Source organism: Malaclemys terrapin, chromosome 15 (genome assembly GCF_027887155.1).
Source record: "Malaclemys terrapin pileata isolate rMalTer1 chromosome 15, rMalTer1.hap1, whole genome shotgun sequence".
Classification (NCBI taxonomy): Eukaryota; Metazoa; Chordata; order Testudines; family Emydidae; genus Malaclemys; species Malaclemys terrapin.
Genome location: NC_071519.1, coordinates 20,391,501 through 20,407,681, shown reverse-complemented (window position 1 = coordinate 20,407,681; position 16,181 = coordinate 20,391,501). Strand labels below are relative to the sequence as shown.

Below are 16,181 nucleotides of genomic sequence, written 5' to 3'. Positions count from 1 at the left end.
AAAAAAAAAAAAATCTCATCTGCTCCATTGCAATTTGGCACATGGAGAGTCGCATATGTTCCTCGCCGCTTAAGTTCTTCCTATAGAGCTTTCTCCATGCACAAAATTCCTCCCCCCGCTGCTGTGCCAGCGCACGGAGTTCCCTGCTTCCATGCAGCAGGAACGAAAATTATTAATCAACTTTGCTCCTGTAAAATCCGAAATGTTCTCCCGTGAAAAGCCACGGAGCCCGGCTGCCTGAGCTTGTGTCGGATGAAGCAGCACATTCTTGGGAGGGGGGAGAGGAAAGACTAACCCGCCTTTTTCATTTTTAACAAGTATTCCCTCTTTAATTATGACTCCCCCTCCAGCCTGTGTAGAAAAGATTTGCTCTGTCAGTCAAGTCCCTGACTGCGGTGGGAGGAGCTCCTGTAGAGGAGGCTGTGTAGCTGGGATGCTGAGACTGAGGATGGAGCTGCAAGGAGCCAGACAAGCAGAGGCGGCTCAGAGCAACTCCATCGCAGCCGGCTGCTGAAACTGAAGAGAGGGAGAGAAAGGACTGCAGGCGCCGGAGAAGCTGCAGACCCCAGATTCCTGCTCGCTCCCCGCCGGCCAACTCTAAGGAATGAAAGCTTTCCAGGCAGACCTGCTGCTCCTCTGTTGCTTGCTGTTCAGCCAAGGTAGGACGCGGCGGCTCCTGAGTTTCAAAGTAGGGTGTGCGGGCAGGTCGGGGATGGTGGCAAGGCAGGGGTGCTGGCTCTCCTGTCGGGGAGATCGAGCCAGGTGAGCCCCTGGGTTTGGCCAGGAGGGTGCGATCAGATTTGGGAAAGGGTCCTTCGCTGGCAAGTGCATTGTGGAGTTTTGCTCTCTCATAAGGCAGCTCGCCTTAAAAAATGTTTAACATGCAAATGAGTTCTTTCTGCTCCAGCTACGTTAATTAGCTCGTTTGTGTGTAAACACTGCTCTGAACTCCTCTGTCCCCCCCTTCCCCATTAGACCCCAATGAGGGGTTTGTATTGCAAGGTTCTTTAGCCGTGATTGGTGGTTTTGCCTTGTTTGCGCCTTGACTGGGGGAGCTACAATTGCAGCGTGTTTTGTGATGGAAAGAGGTGCCTCAGATGAGAGAGTGTGGGTCCCCGTGGTACGGGCAGGGGGGATTCGGCGCTCCCTTTTGGCCGTATGTTTCCAAAGCTGGAGAGAGCCGGGCAGTCTAGAGGAATTTCCCACACAACTTTGATATTGAGCAGCCAGTCCCAGGCGTCGGGGGGTGGGAGTGTTATTTCAGAGCTGTGTTGCTGGGGCAAAGCTGTTGCTAGTCACCTGTGGAATACGGAGGGTTTTGCTTAAAGAATTGGAGCTGCTTGTGCCCTCTCGGAATGCCAACGCCAGGTGTTAGATGTGTCACATTAAGGCGTCCATGCAGGACAGGGCATGGAGTGGTTAAAAGAAACCACCCACGAGTCCATCTGTTGATTAAATGAAGGGTGAAACTTTTGGGGGGAGAGTGTAGCTTGTAACGGGTGGCTGTTTCTCCCCCTCCCCAGCCCCTGGTTGGAGGCATGGCGCTCTACAGCTGCCCACTTGTTGCTTTCTCTTCTGAGCTGTGGGTCAGACGTGTCGCTGAGTGCCCCCCAACACCCTGTCACCACTGACGGTGCTAAGGGGAGAACCATGTTTGCAATCGAAGGTGCTTCGTTCTGCACCATGTCTGCCATGCCAATTTCAGGCAGAACAAATCTGAGCTCTCCTAGTACACTGGGGAAGTGGCAGGTTCAGGTATATGAGCAATTTGGCAGCCTGGCTTTTCCTTGTAGTGTCTCTTCCCAGGCCCCCTGAGCCTCTCCACTCCGTGCAGGTCAAATGGCAGTTTGCTAGCAAAGCTGCAGAAGTTTGCTTTTCAGCTCCAGAAGGGCCTCGCGCCCCCCTCCTTCTTCCCAGGCATTGTTTTTAATTAGGACTTTTTAATGAGCCTTGCTGTTTGAAAGCTGCTGGGTAGATCTGTGTCTTGGCTCTTTGCTGTGTGGTCTAGTTGATCTGCCTCTCTGCGGCGACCTGTTGGGAATGTGCCTCTGGTGCCTTGCATGTTCATGTTGGGTTACATGGCAGCACAGCTAACATCGCACACGGGCTGGTTCATACTGTAAGAAGGATAAATTCATTGCCATGTAGCTGTTGCTTGCTGTGCCTGAGAAATGTGACAGTCGGCAGCCGGGCTGCTAGCCCACTGGTGTGTGTCTTTTTCTAGCCCCTCTCCAATCTGTCTGGCTGCTGAGGAAGGGGCATCACAGATCCAGGAGCTGAATTGTATTTCCACGACACATTGGTGCTTCCCCCACTTGAAATTCTCCATTCTGACTGCATGTCTGGGCACAGTGCCCATCGTGGTGCCATGCACCCATGGTCTTAAGAGTGCCACTCGGGTTGGGTCATATAGGTGGCATGTTGACTCATGCAGGTGGTGTGCACTCATAGGGCAGTAACCTCTCATGCAGGAGGGAACTCATAGGCGAATCCCACTTGCCTCATTCACACAGGTAGACCCAGTGAAGTCAGTGAGCCAGACCTACCCATGGTATATGCAGCTGCCACTCCAGGGAAATCAGTGGAGTTGCATTCACTTACACGAAAAGTGAATTTGGCCCAAATGGACCTGTGTGAATAGCACACACAGGACTTCTACTCCCTCAAGTCAGTAACAGCAGATTGACAAGGATCACGTATGTATGATGCAAGAATCATGCATGGAACATTTAACTGAGGCATGGGCCTTACATGAGGACCTCCGATAACTGATTCTTCTCCAGGTAAGGTCATTGGATTTCAGCCCAAGGATTTGTCCTAAGTTGACCCCATGCATCTTTCTGGCAGGCTGGTTTGATGGTGTCCTGGGAAATGATGCCGAACAACATTGGGCTTCTGGGGATGACCATACAATGTGCTCTAACCAGTGACCATACTTCCCATGGGTTCCACGTCCTGGGAGTTGAGCGCATTGCATTGGGCTGATATGGATTCCCATTATGGCTTGGCTGACCAGAGATCAATTTGACTTCCCTGTTCCCTGCCCGTGCTAGGATTGCACAGTGTGAAGTGTGTCTGTCCTTTAGGAAGTGAACCTACTAACACACTTCTGCTTCCCTGTAGACCCTTTTAAAGCCTCTTAACGGAATAATTTTGAGACTCGCTCTACAAAACCAGATCTCAAGCAGAGCACCACATGTAAATGTCCAGTATCTAATGCACTGGGCCCCCACTCCACCCATCCCCTTTCTGCATTGAGAGGTATTGCAGAATAATGAAGAAGGATGATCTCTCCTGTAACTGATTCCTGTGCCTTTAAAGGGTCAGAGCGAACGTCTCTTAAGGTATGGGGAGAACAAATCTCCTTCCCAAATCTCCTTTTTTATTCTCTGATTCCCCAGCAAATGGCCCCAAACCCCTGTCTTCAGGCTCTGAAAGTTGACAGCTGCCAGTGTTTTGTGTGTAGAATCTCTGGGTTGTTTTTTTGTGTGGTGGTTGGTTGGTTTGTTTTTCCTGGTGTTGCTGCTTTTCCTAAGTCCTCAGTACCATAGTGCCTGGTGGAAGCCAGGTGAAATTTACCTTCTGCTGGGGGAGATGTGTTATGCCCTTTGGTGAGAAGAGAATTGATGATGTCCTCCACAAACATGAAATTCACTTCTTTATTTTTTCTTTTTATCATGTCCAATTATTTTTCCCCTTCACCCAAAAGAGCTGAGGCTGGAAGAAACAAATAGCAACATGGAAGCCCCTTGCCATCTGTCAGATCCAGAGCCATGGGAAGGTCCAGTGAAGGTGCCTTCACAGCCAAATCCCAAACATGCTCTGCACTCGAGTGGAATTTCACAATGAGAGCCTGTGAATCTTCTGTGTTAAATCCATCCAGGGTGGGTCCCATGAATCGTGGCCTGGTGTAACAAAACAACAACAAACAGGTGGAGGTCTGCAACTTAGCTTTAAAACAAGGCTTGGGTTGGGTTGTGTGGTCTCCTAGAGCCAGGCACCAGGAAGTGGCTCAGTCATTGTAGAGGAGCATTTATAAATGCACGGGAACCAGCAGTGTGAGCCCTACAATCTCATTATGATCTAACCAACTTCCAAGGAGGGGATATGGCAAATCACACTCCCTCCCTGGACACCAGTCTAGGCCCTGGCACAGGAGTGCTCCTTAACGACCCTTTTCATTGTTGCCTTGGTTTTCCCCCCTCTTGGCTTAGTGCCTCCTTTGACGTCCTCCCTGTCCACCTGGAACAGACGTCTGCTTCTCTTCCATCTTTTGTGTGCCTCCTTAATCCATGCCCCAACAGGAAACTTTCCTCTGCAGAAGTGATCTGGCATAGATGCCACTTGGTTGGAACTGTTGTGCCAGTGTCTTGTGTCTGTGTTACTGTAAGCTCTGTGGGGTATGTCCTTTGGCCATGTTCTGATGTAAATCTAGAGTAACTAGACAGATGCAATGAAGTGTCTATCTGGCTGTTTCAGATCAGAAAATAGCCCTTGCCCTCAAGGGTCTGAAGTGCCCTATTTGCCTATGGATCTCTGGCTATCTGCTATTGGGATGGTAAACTCCAGGCTCTGTAGGAGCTGTACAGAGCTTTTCCCCCTCTGCCCTGCTTTGAAGAGATTGCAGTCCTTGCAAAGGACTCTTTAAAATCAAACCAGGATCCTTTACTACAGGGCATTTTATTATTTGCAGTGTGTGAACATTACCATGACTGGTCGTCAGACCACAGGTGACAAGGACAATGAAATCATGAGGTTAAGCTGAGAAGGGGAATCAGGTACAGCAAAGGGCTGGGAATACCCAGTTGAGGTATTACCCAATCCTCTGCCTGTAATGCTATGATGGAAGAGAACAGGGTCGATGGGTGACGTGAACGGACCAGAAGCTTGCAGACTGGTGCTGATACAAAAGAAAGGTGAACCTGCGACGGGGTTGTATAAATAAGATTTACACGTAGGACTGGTGAGTTAACCATTCCTCTCGGTACATTTTCGGGGAGGGCACATCTGGGGTGGTGCATGCAGCATGAACCTTGATGCCACAAACTGGAGAGGATCCAGAGAAGGATCCTTTGCTGAAAAGTTCCGAAAACACAAGTTCTGGACTCTATCCATCGTCTTCTTGCCCTGCAGGGAGTTGAGAGAGCCTTTATAGGGGGACTTGCTGGTATGTTCAGTGGTATTCCCCATGCAGGGCAGGGAATTTCCATTCTCCAGAGATGTTTATGGAGAAGTAAAGAGAAATGAATGCATCAGGTTTTGGAGAAAGGGGTGACCTCATAGGCTGTAACCAACGCCAAATGAGGAGGGGATTATTTTTCAGTCATTAACAGTGCAACAAGAAGTAACTGCTTATAATGACAGAGGATGGGAAATCCTGCTGACAAGATACTTGCCCTGGGAGTGCAAGGCAAGACTAGATTGGAGGTAAACTAGAATCAACTCCATATTAGAGATGGAAAAGGGCTGCTGGGTCATCCGAGGGGCTAATGCAGCATCATTGCTCCCCTGTGCTTTGCCCAGTCTGCTTCTACATGATTCTGATGATTGGGTTTGTACAAACAAATGAGTAGGTGGTAGAAATCCATCGGTAGAGCCTGCAGTGAGATTCACTAGAGGACCAAAGATGCCTTTTTTAAGCTAGATCTCTTCCACCAGCTGCATTCAGTCATAAAAAGGGGTCACTGGTCTTTCATTGAGACCCTCATTACTTTACAGAGCAAGGGAATTCCAAGTAATGTCTCGTGTCTTGAGGCGAATGCTGCATCTGTAACTGGTCTCCCTGTGCTAAGGTTATGCGGCGGTCTCAGGGCAGGGTACAGTGCACAATACATCTTACATGTTGCAGTCCATCTCAGGCAGGTGTCATTACTTTTGTCTCGTGTTTCCTGGATGCTTTACTGTTACTTTAATGGGACATACGGTCAGGTAAAAAAATAGAGATAGAAAATCCTGACCTGTGGTACTAACACCTTAGATCAGTAGCTCCCAATCTTTTCCCATATTGCAGCATAAAATATGTTCTGGGTTTTTCTCTCCCCTGTAAAGGGGGGAGAAGTTTGGTTGGGACTCTGAAACCTGCTCGCAACCCCAAGTGGAGAACCCGTATTGTACATTATTAAATCACAAATATTTTTTTATATCCAATACACTTTTCATCATTGATGGTACAGGTTTCCTTGTTTGTCTCTACTTGCACAAATAGAAAACAGGTTAGTCAGTTTCACTTTTTGTTTTGTTGTCTCTTATATTTGGCTTCTCATGCGCTTGCCTGATGCTGCAGTGTTTGGGTCGCAAAGACTGCGGAGGATCGGCTATGAGATCATCTCTATTTGATGTAGACTTTACCAGACCTACACTGTTTCCAGTTTGATCCAAGAGTGTTCATTTAAAGATGATCAGCAAAGTGACATTACCAACCCCAAAAGCAGAGGAGGGAGAGTTTTCTAAAGAGCTCCTAGTTCCATAGTTACATGAGGGATGGATCTGCCTTTTACTGTACAGAATTAGTCAAAATTTAAAATATGCTTTCCATACACCGTTTAGCAGTTGATTGTGCACTTGCTGTCTCTCTCTAAATGTCACGTTATTAGTAGGAGGTAGAAGATTCATATAGTTAGATTCAGCCACCAGCTGTAGGATAAGATCTCCTCTTAATTTGTTCATTCAGCACCCCCACATAAGAAGAAAACTACAGCAGTGACCCCAAAGCCTGCTGTAGAATATTGTAGGACTTGCTTTTAAAAGGGCATTCACATAACTGCCATTCGTTAACAGTAATGTGACCCAATCAGGTCTTCAGCTGAGAATAATAGATGCTTTGGTGTATGGAGTAACTGGGAACAGTGTTCAGTGGAGTATGTTCACACAATGGATAATTAACCTCTGCGGGAAAGGAAAACTTTGTGGGGTTGGGTTTGTTGCAGTAGTTTTCTATTCAGTAAAGGGAAGATTCATCCCTTGCATCACTGCATTGAAGTCAGTGGAACTACACTAGGGATTGATTTGGCCTGATGCCTTAGCGGCTGAAAACTCCATCTATTGTGCGGGGTGAATTCCATTGAATAACGCTGTGTTCCTGTGTGAGGATATACAAATATCCTGCAGGAATGAAGTGTTTAGGGTCTGGAATTCATACAGCAAGGCATGAGGGATCTTAATAACTACAGTCTAAAAATACAGACTAAAAAATTCTTTCATAACTGGTGGCCTTTCTCCTGGGTACTCTCAGGTGGGAGGGAATCAAAGCTTTGTGCCATGGACCCAAGATGATAATTCTTCCCTGAAGAAGGAAGTGATCGTGAACTGGTGAAAAGTTGCAAGGCTCTTCCGTCCGCCCCTGCTGATCTGGGCACATACCCTTCCATTTTCGTCATTAACTCAACATTGCTTAACTCCTGAAAAGAGATCAGAAGTGAAGGGCCTGGATTCTTTCCATTTCTTTTTTTCCTCTCCAGTGGTATAAATGAGTATTCAGGCGGTATACTGCCAGGAGTCAGTAAATGTCAATATTGGATAAGTGTTTCCTTTATATCACTGCAATTTAGCATAAGCTGCTTGGAAACAAATGTCTCCCATAAGCATGCGATGTTTCCGTAAGTACACAGTCAACAGTACTATGAGGATTAAATAAATGTCAGCACCGCTTGTATACTCAGTAACAAGTTAAGACAGCTGAACTTGCATAATGGCCAGCCCGGGTATCGCAGTGGTGGGATTACTTTGCTACTCGTGGTTTCCTGCAGCAAGAGGGCAGCTGGAAGTAGCCATTTTGGAGGAGTGGGGGGAGCCACCTTGCTTTTCAGAAGGGTGCGGCAAAAGGTGATGGGGACTCAAAATTGGGGTGGGAGGCTGATCACTCACCGGTCTGGCAAGTCATAAGTCCAGGATGTGGCCAAAGAAAAGCCATTTTCACAGCAAAATCCAGCTGCTTCCCGCCCCCCCTCCCATCCCCCCCCCGAATTGCCAAGTGGGTGAAACTCAAGGATTTGCTCTTTGCCCTGTGGGAGTATTCTTGACGTACGCATTCAGTTCTCCACCAGCAAGGACAAAGCTTTCACCCTGGTCATAAATAGGCTGCCAAAATGCTGCCCCTTGGGACGTTCCTGTCCCCCACTTAGTTGAGAGGGGCTAAGAGTTGGTGTGACTTGCACTGGCCTAAAATATGGCCAGTGGGTGCGGTCTCTTTGTGGGTGGCGCTACAAGCTGATCCACTCCAGCCTTGTATTGCTAGCTGGGCCGTGGCTAGTGACTTCACCACAGGCTGGCTGGTGAATTATAAATGTAGTCTTCCAAGGAGGATGGGCTGAGGCCTATAGCATGGTCACTAACACAGCAGATGTCACCGGACCAAGATATTGTTCGGATAGGAGACCAGATGAAAAGCCCATTGCGCTGTGAACACTGTGACGTACAGGGCTTGCAGGGTGCTAGCCTGCACCAGGACCTGCCCATGAACTCAAGTGAGCAATTCCTGTTCTTTACCAGATCCAAGTGAATGAGGCTTGGGCAGCACTTACTTCTGGATAACAGTGTGCAAGACAGGAGTGGCCTTTGGACTCCTTGGGGGTTGCCTTTGCAGTTATAAGGAGCTATTTCCTTACCTTAGGGGTTGGATTACATTCACTGCATGGGAGGATGGCTGTGGGTTGAGGGGAGGTGTGAGGTTCAAAGATCTAGGCTGTCTCGTGAGAGTCTGATTCCTTTAGGCACATGGCTGTCCTGCTTTTGGGCTGCAGAGAAAAGGTAGTAGGGGATAAAAATGCATCGGAGAGAGCATTTGAGCAGATACCTCTAAGGGGAGGCAATAAGGGAGGGAAAGGTGTGGAGTGAAGGACCAAAGGAAGGGTTGGTGTTTGGGAGATTCCAGGTTCCTCTAATGATAACTCTAAAGATGCAGCTGCGTAGCACCTAGGAAACTACAGTGCAAATTGAGACCAGAGCTATAGTGAGAGTGGGGGAGCAGGTGGCCTGCCTGGTGTGGAGTGATCTGGTACAAGAAGAGCAGGAGTTAAGAGGTCCGAGAGCAGATGTCCTTAGATGCAGGTGAAAGGGACGGCTCAGAAGGTTCTGAACCATTGATGATTGCTTTGGGGCAGGAGCCAGCCGCCCCTGCTGCTCTTATGAGTGGCCAGGTGGCATACATCTTGGAGGCTTCCTGTTTTCATTGAAAGCCCATCGGCTGCTGTCCTCTTATGTGGTGATTTGGCAGCTGCTGCTGATAGTGCCATGCTGGGTCAGTGGAGGAGCAGAGGAACTGAATGGAGTTCAGAGCAGCCCAGAGGTCCTTGAAATCTAGCATCCCGATTCTTCAGAGGAAGGTGTGATGCATGTGGGGGCCTGCCCCCTTGGCCTTCCAGACTTATGCCCCATAGTACAAAGTCTGATAATCCTGTATTAGCTTTACTAGTTACAGCCTTTCGTTAATTAATGTAAATCCTCCTAAGGCTTTGTCTAGGACACTAGAATTTATGGGGGATCCCTATCTTTCAGCATTGTAAATCAGGAGTCGCGCCACCAAATCCAGTCGTGACATGAAAGTGATTCCCAGAGATCCAAATCAAGTTGTTTGCTGCTTTGTGTTGAACGTGTATTTGGCGGGCAGAGTCCGGTCTATAGAGCCAAAAATCTGGCTCTGGATCCAGGCTCCCCAAAAGCAGCTGAGATGTAGGGCTTTCTCCTGGCTTATCTCTGCTGTTGTGCAACTTGAATGAGATGGGCCTGCTGTGGTAAAGTGTACATACAATACAAATAGATGCTGGAAGGGAAACACTATCCCTGAGCTGGCTTCAGCTGCTTGAATAGAAGCTTCTCTGTACCAAGCAGGTGTGGGGCTAGGAGATCCCATGTGTGTCTCCTTTGAGGAGGAGGTTCTAAAACTAGGCCAATAAATTGAGATGACATTTGACAGACACCCAGATCCCAACCCCTACTCCCAGGCTGCCCGTGCAGGAAGAACCCATCACAGCTCCTTGCTGCCCCTCACTTTGCATCTCCGTCAGTCACCCAGCAATGCCACCGGCCGCTGCGTGTTGGTCAGTACGTGTCAGCTGTGAGCTGGGGAAAAATCACAGAGCAAGGTGTGGGATTGGTCTTGACATCTTTGAATTCCCAAAGTTGCAAAACTGCTTCTCTCTCTCTCTCTAACTGGAAAAGAGCTGCCTGCAGTCTTGGCTTCGCCTGCATCCTCCCAGCGGCACAGAAATAGCTACAGACAAAATCCACAGAAGTCAGAGAGAGCCCTGTCAGGATAGCTAACCGACCTCTGGGGTTGTTCCCCTGCAGTGTCCAGTCTAGTGACTGTCTTCTCCAGTCCTAGCTGACTCCAGCAGTGTATCCTGATTGGGGTCCCATCGGTCACTGTCAGGGCATTTGCCGCCAAGTCAAACAGTGAAAGATTCTGTCTAACTTATAATCTCACCTTGCTGAGCTAATGCATTTGCGATGCTAAGAAAAGAGCCTGTAGACTTTGGGAGGAGGGTTTAAAAATTAAAACCACAGACGGGCGTGTGTGGGGGTAAAAATACCCAGGTATTTTGAATATTAAACCAGGTCATCTGGCAGAGGCTGAGAGCCGCAGCTCGTCCTCGCTTTTAAATTCAGCCTGGTGGTGGCAGCAGCAGCGCTTGCATGGAGGAGAGCCATCCTGCCGGTACAGGGCTTCCTGGGAGAGGCAGGAGCAGACTCACTGTGGTCCCTTTGGGCTCACAGCCGGCTTGCTGGGGTTCGACTCTCCTGGAAGGCTGAGGACAGAGCTGGAGTCTTGGGGAAGATGTTGATGCTTAACCACATGTGCAGCTCTGTGCTGTAGAGAGAGGTGATCTTAGGCTATTGGGGAGTGGGGAATCTGAGCTCCCGCATATTTATAAGGGAGCTGCTGCATGCTGGCAATTCATATGAGAGTTGTATGCAGGGTACTTATGGCTAGATTCCCCTCCCTGAGTCAAGGTCAGCAAGGTCCAGTGCTGCTACCAACGGAGAGGTGGGGAAGGGTAGACTCCAGTGCGACCCCTACTGGTGGGGGTCAGGGGGAAGCAAGACCTGGCTGGGTCAGGGGGTTGCCGTGCAGCAGATGAGTCGTAGCCTTGCTGAATAAGGAGCTGGGGAAGGTGGGGAACACAGTCCATGCTGTTCCTAGACTACCAATTCCTGGTGACTAATGATGAATGTGCCTGGGTCTCCTGGTGAAGGGGAGGGAGGTAGAGAGCGAGCAGCATGTGTCGGAGGGGAGCACAGTAACCTTCAGCAGCTCACAAAACAAGCTAGCATCGCCGGCCAGCGGTGCCTGCTGGGTTGTTATTTTTCTTCCTCCTTCATGTGCTAATCCCAGAGTGTGATTTAACGCTTTTCTGCCCCGCTCCTGGCTGTGTCTTTAATAAGCTGGGAGCAGCCAGTCCAGTCCTTTCTCTTCCCATCCCCCCCCCTTACGTGTTGAAGAAGCAGAACAAACAGATGCTAAAATTAGGCTCTGTTGTTCACAGCACTTTGTCCTCCTGATCGCAAAGTCTGTCGCTGCCTGGGCGTACTTCGGTCTGTGTGCAGGGAGAATTTGGGGAATAATAAAGCAGTGGGTGTGTCTGAAATTAGCACATTAAATTTTGATCTGAGATGCCCGCTTCCTTTTGGCAGATTAGGTGTTTTTGGTGACATTCTTGGGGGGGGGGGGGTGGAGGGAGCATCCTTCCTTTATATTTAATATTTTTAATAGTGAAAAGCGCCATACAGTCTTAAAGGTGGAATTTCTTGATCCACAACCGGGGAATTGGCTTCCCCTGCCAGTGTGCCTCAGCGGGGAGCTACGGGGAAATGCTCTCTACAGTGGAGAAGGGAAACAGTCTCCATGGCTCACTCCTGCCCTCGGGCCCTTTTTCTGCAGACATGCATGTTGCCGACCCAGTGACTTCAAATGCTGATAGTGCATGCAGTTAAACAGGAGCATAAGTCTTTGCAGGATTGGGGCCTTAGCCTCTTTGAAGAAATGATTCCCAAATGGGGCTAATCAAGATGGTAGATACATACATGCCCTCCCTTGTAGGCTCAACTAGTGCAGAAGCCTGGTGCTCCTGTCCCAATGCACAGGGACAAATTTCAACCCAGCTGATCATCAGTGGTCAATCTATCATTCCTTGCACTGCAAATACGGAATGTGAATCTCTAACAAGAATACATCAATGGCTGGGGCTGCGGCAGTGGGTCCCTCGAAGGATGTATGTTCCTATCCCCTTAGAGAGAGGTTGAGCTGTTATTGGCAGATCTGTGTCAGGGATGTAGATATTCTGCGTTCCTGGGAGGAAGCTTTCCTGGAGATCAGAAACATCCTTTCTGTCACTGCTCTGATAGTAAAAATGTCATGAGATGCCACAGTTCTGTGATGATTAACTCTAGGCTGGATGCGAAGTGGGGGTGGGTTGTGTTAACCTGCATGCTTTTTCCTCTTGTTTGAGCATCTATCTTCCATGTCAGAAATCGTGTCTGCAGATTCCTGTCTCTTTCTGGTCATGCTTAAAATGATAACATTGGTTTAAGATATACACTTATGATAAACTAGGAAACATGGCGTCCTTTGAAATCTTCAAAGCCCTGTTCGATCAAATCGGTCAACTAGAAAGGAAAATAGCTAGGCGTTCAGGTCTCCTAAACACCTTCCCTTTTTAATTCACCATCTTCCCCTATTTCAGCAGGAGGCTCGGTCTGTAGCAAGGTGGGAGGCACTTGCTACGTTGCTCTCTTTGCCATATCTCCGTACCATTTTTGACCTCCCGAATGCTTGTGCTTTGGATCCCCCCTCCCCCCATAATGGAAAATCTCACCCAAACAAAATGGATTTGGAAAAGGGGAAAAAGCAAGATAAACTTATACTATGCATAGGAAAAATGAGAGTCTGCATACATCTACCAAATAGCTGGATGCCTTTGTTCTTGCCTTTGCAATGGAGATCACAGCAGTCTTTCAGCTGGGAAATGGATTTCCACAGGCAGCTTAGTCATCCCTTTGGCTTAGTTTTTCCAAGCTCATTGGAAACTTCCCAAAATGGAAATAAGGCTAGATCCCATTGTACAGTGACCTTGGACAAGTCACTTCTGACCATACCTGGTGGGGAAAATGAATTTCCTTCCAGGGGAAATTTCAACAGTTTGAAATGGACCAGAAATTAAGAAATATTTTGATGTGGAAACCCTACTGGAACCCTGTTTCATTTTGACTTTGCAACCCTCACGTTTCTCTATTGTAGAGATTGTCAATACAGAATTATATTGCAATTAATTGACTAATGTGCATTGTTGCCCTCTAGTGGATGGAACTGGAGCTGATGAACTGTGTGTCATACATTCTACTCTGTTAACTAAAGTAGATTCTCGTTAGTTCAAGAGATAAGATGAGCTCTATCCCTGCTGCTGCCGTGAACTTTTAAATAGCCATGGTGTGCAACGTAGAGATGATCATAATGCTTATAGCAGGCCACAGATTTGTTACAATATAATAATTCTGCAGCTGTATCAATTGGATTCTGTAACTGTTCTAGAGTTCTGTAAATTATCTTGCCATTGATCCAATACCATAAGGCTTTATTCTTTGACAGTTTATTTCCTTCTGTTTGTATATGGTTTTCTTTCTTGCATGCATCGTAAGAGAAAGAAATCAGGCATCTGTCTCTCCCATTTGCTCTTCTCTGAAAGAACCCTTAATCCGCTCATAAGTATTATAAAATTCAAAAGATTAAAAAGGTGCCAGTGACATTCATCTGGCCCCAGTGCATTGAGCAGGTAGAGAAAGGTCCTGAGAGGCAATTGACTAGATTGATGGGCAGTAATGTGCTTAATAGTAATTTTTGTCCTGTGTTTTTAATAAAGTGATTGATGATGAATGTGGGCCGGAATCCCCGTATAGAGGCCAAGAGATGCAGTTAAACACGGAGGCTTCTTAACTTAATGAGGCCATGCAATAAAAATGAGGCTTAATGAGCAAAATATAATAGTATCATTATAGTTATGACTTCACTGCGTTGGCGGAAGGCTGAGCAGGCAGCAAGTGAGCATGCTGGGGAGAGAGCTCACCAGGAGGAGTGACATTGGTGCCTGCGGGGGATTTCTTCTAGGACACAGTTGGGAAGATTCCCTGGCAAAGCAAATCTGCAAGTACACTTTATCACTGAATGGCCCAGGAAAGGTGGCCCAGCAATTAGGGCACTTGTCTGGTGCTATGGAGGCCTGGATTGAATTCCCTGCTTTGCCACAGATTTCCTGTATGACCTTGGTCAAATTCCTTAGCCCAGGGGTGGGCAAACTTTTTGGCCCAAGGGCCACATCTCAGAATAGAAATTGTATGGTGGGCCATGAATGCTCACAACATTGGGGTTGGGGTGCGGGAAGGGGAGAGGGCTCTGGCTGGGAGTGCGGGCTCTGGGGTGGGGCTGGGGATGAGAGGTTTGGGGTGCAGGAAGGTGCTCCGGGCTGGGATTGAGGGGTTTGGAGGGTGGGAGGGGGATCAGGGCAGGGACTTGGGGCGTGGAGAGAGACTCGGGTGCAGTGAGGTGCTCAGATTTTGCAGTGAAAAGGGACCTTATCAGTACCTAAGAGAGATGGTATGCAGGGGAGATGTGTAAGGAGAATACATCTGCAGGGCATATAAGGGGGTCTCCAAACATCCCCTTGCTTGGAGTGGGTCAGTGGTGGGATAGGAGACAAGTGGTGGTGGGTCACAATGGCTAAGAGATCCTCATACTTAAGAACTTGTCAGGGGCTGAGGTGGATTAGCAGTGGCAGAGCAGTTCTGTACCAGTATCTCTTAAATACTGTTAGTTAAACTTCAGTGGCTCCTAATCTAATAATGAAGGGAAGCGAAACGAGCGCTCTGAGTGAGGCACGCCCCTCGCAGGAAGCACTCATTGAAAGCAGATATTCACTTAAAATGAAAACGAATACAATAAATGATGGGTAGAGAATTTCACACACCCAGCAGTAGACACAGTGCCTCTCAGATGCGCTCTGAGCATTTTGCAGCTGCGTGGGCCCAGCCGTTCAAGTGCTCTGCGCCCATGGTTCTGGTCAGGTTGTCGATACAGCCCAGCATTCAGCACACACAGCCTTTCGGAGGAGTTGGCCTCTTGCCTTTGGACCTAACTGGGAAGTGCCAGATTGTGGCCGCTGAGCTCTTGCAGAGATTTGGCCGCAGATGTCTTCATCTGAGAGGGAGGCAAGTCTTCTCTCCACTGTAGAGGTGGGGAAGCTGAGGCACGGGTGCCGGTTGCAAAGTTGAGAAGAGACCCCTGGGGTCCTGACAAGAGCTGTCAGGCTGACAGAGAGCTACAGCTCAGACCCCAGACCATGAATCTGTGTGCTGATGACTTGAGCCTAGGCCTGCGTGCTGTGGAGACTCCTCCAACCTGAGTTGACACTGTTCCTTTGCACTGCTTCCATTGTCTCTTCTCCAGGCCTTGGGGTCCCTTGCCTGTCTGCAGAGATTAGGAGTGTGTGTGTGTGTGTGTGTGTGTGTGTGTAGTTGCCTGTTCCATTTCCGCGCCTTATGGGACCAGGTGCATCTCCCTACACCGCTTGCGGTTTGGAGGGAGAAGCTGGACATCGCTTGGTGGCTGCCTACCCCATGGGCTCTCGGGAGGGTCCTAGCTCTAATGCATACTATAGTCTCCTTCCTAGCTCCTGCTGTGATGTGGGTCTGTTCTAGGGTCAGGTGCTTCCTTATTTCCCTCAGACACCCCCTTCTGGATTGAGGGGGGCAGTAACCCTTGCCAGCCACTGAGGATGAAGAGGAGGGTGCAGGGGGCCTGAACAGCAGTGGATGGGGGGCACTGTGAAGATCTTACAAATGTGAGGGGGAGGGAGGCTGTTGGGAGATGGGGGTTGTGGGGCAAGGGCATCTCTTGATGTCCAGACCGAGATCCCAGACCTGCAGAGGCTGGCTAAATGAACCTCACTGGTTCACATGTCCCAGAGGATCCCAACCCCATAAGGCTATTGCTGTGACCTCCGCCCCATCTCTCACCACTCACCCACCCTCCCCCGCCCCCAAAAGCAGCTTACTTGGCTTATGCAGAGTCATCCTGTACCCATCCCGACTATGTCAAGCTATCCTTCCCCAGGAGCTGTCAGTGCCAGGCTGTCAGATCCCCTCTCCCCACTCCCAGCAGCATCCTGCAGGAGATAACAGCCCCTTCAAGTCAGTTT

The 16,181-nt window shown here is 48.7% G+C and overlaps 1 protein-coding gene across 1 annotated transcript in view; it reads left to right on the top strand.

Annotated features, from left to right (window-relative positions):
• Positions 1-489: 489 nt before the first annotated feature.
• The window catches only part of KIRREL3 (kirre like nephrin family adhesion molecule 3), a 709,139-nt gene continuing 693,447 nt past the window's right edge, over positions 490-16,181 (top strand). Inside the window, exon 1 of the mRNA XM_054005253.1 lies at positions 490-659. Coding sequence (XP_053861228.1) covers positions 605-659 — 55 coding nt within the window. The 5' untranslated portion in view covers positions 490-604. The remainder of the gene's footprint in view (positions 660-16,181) is intronic.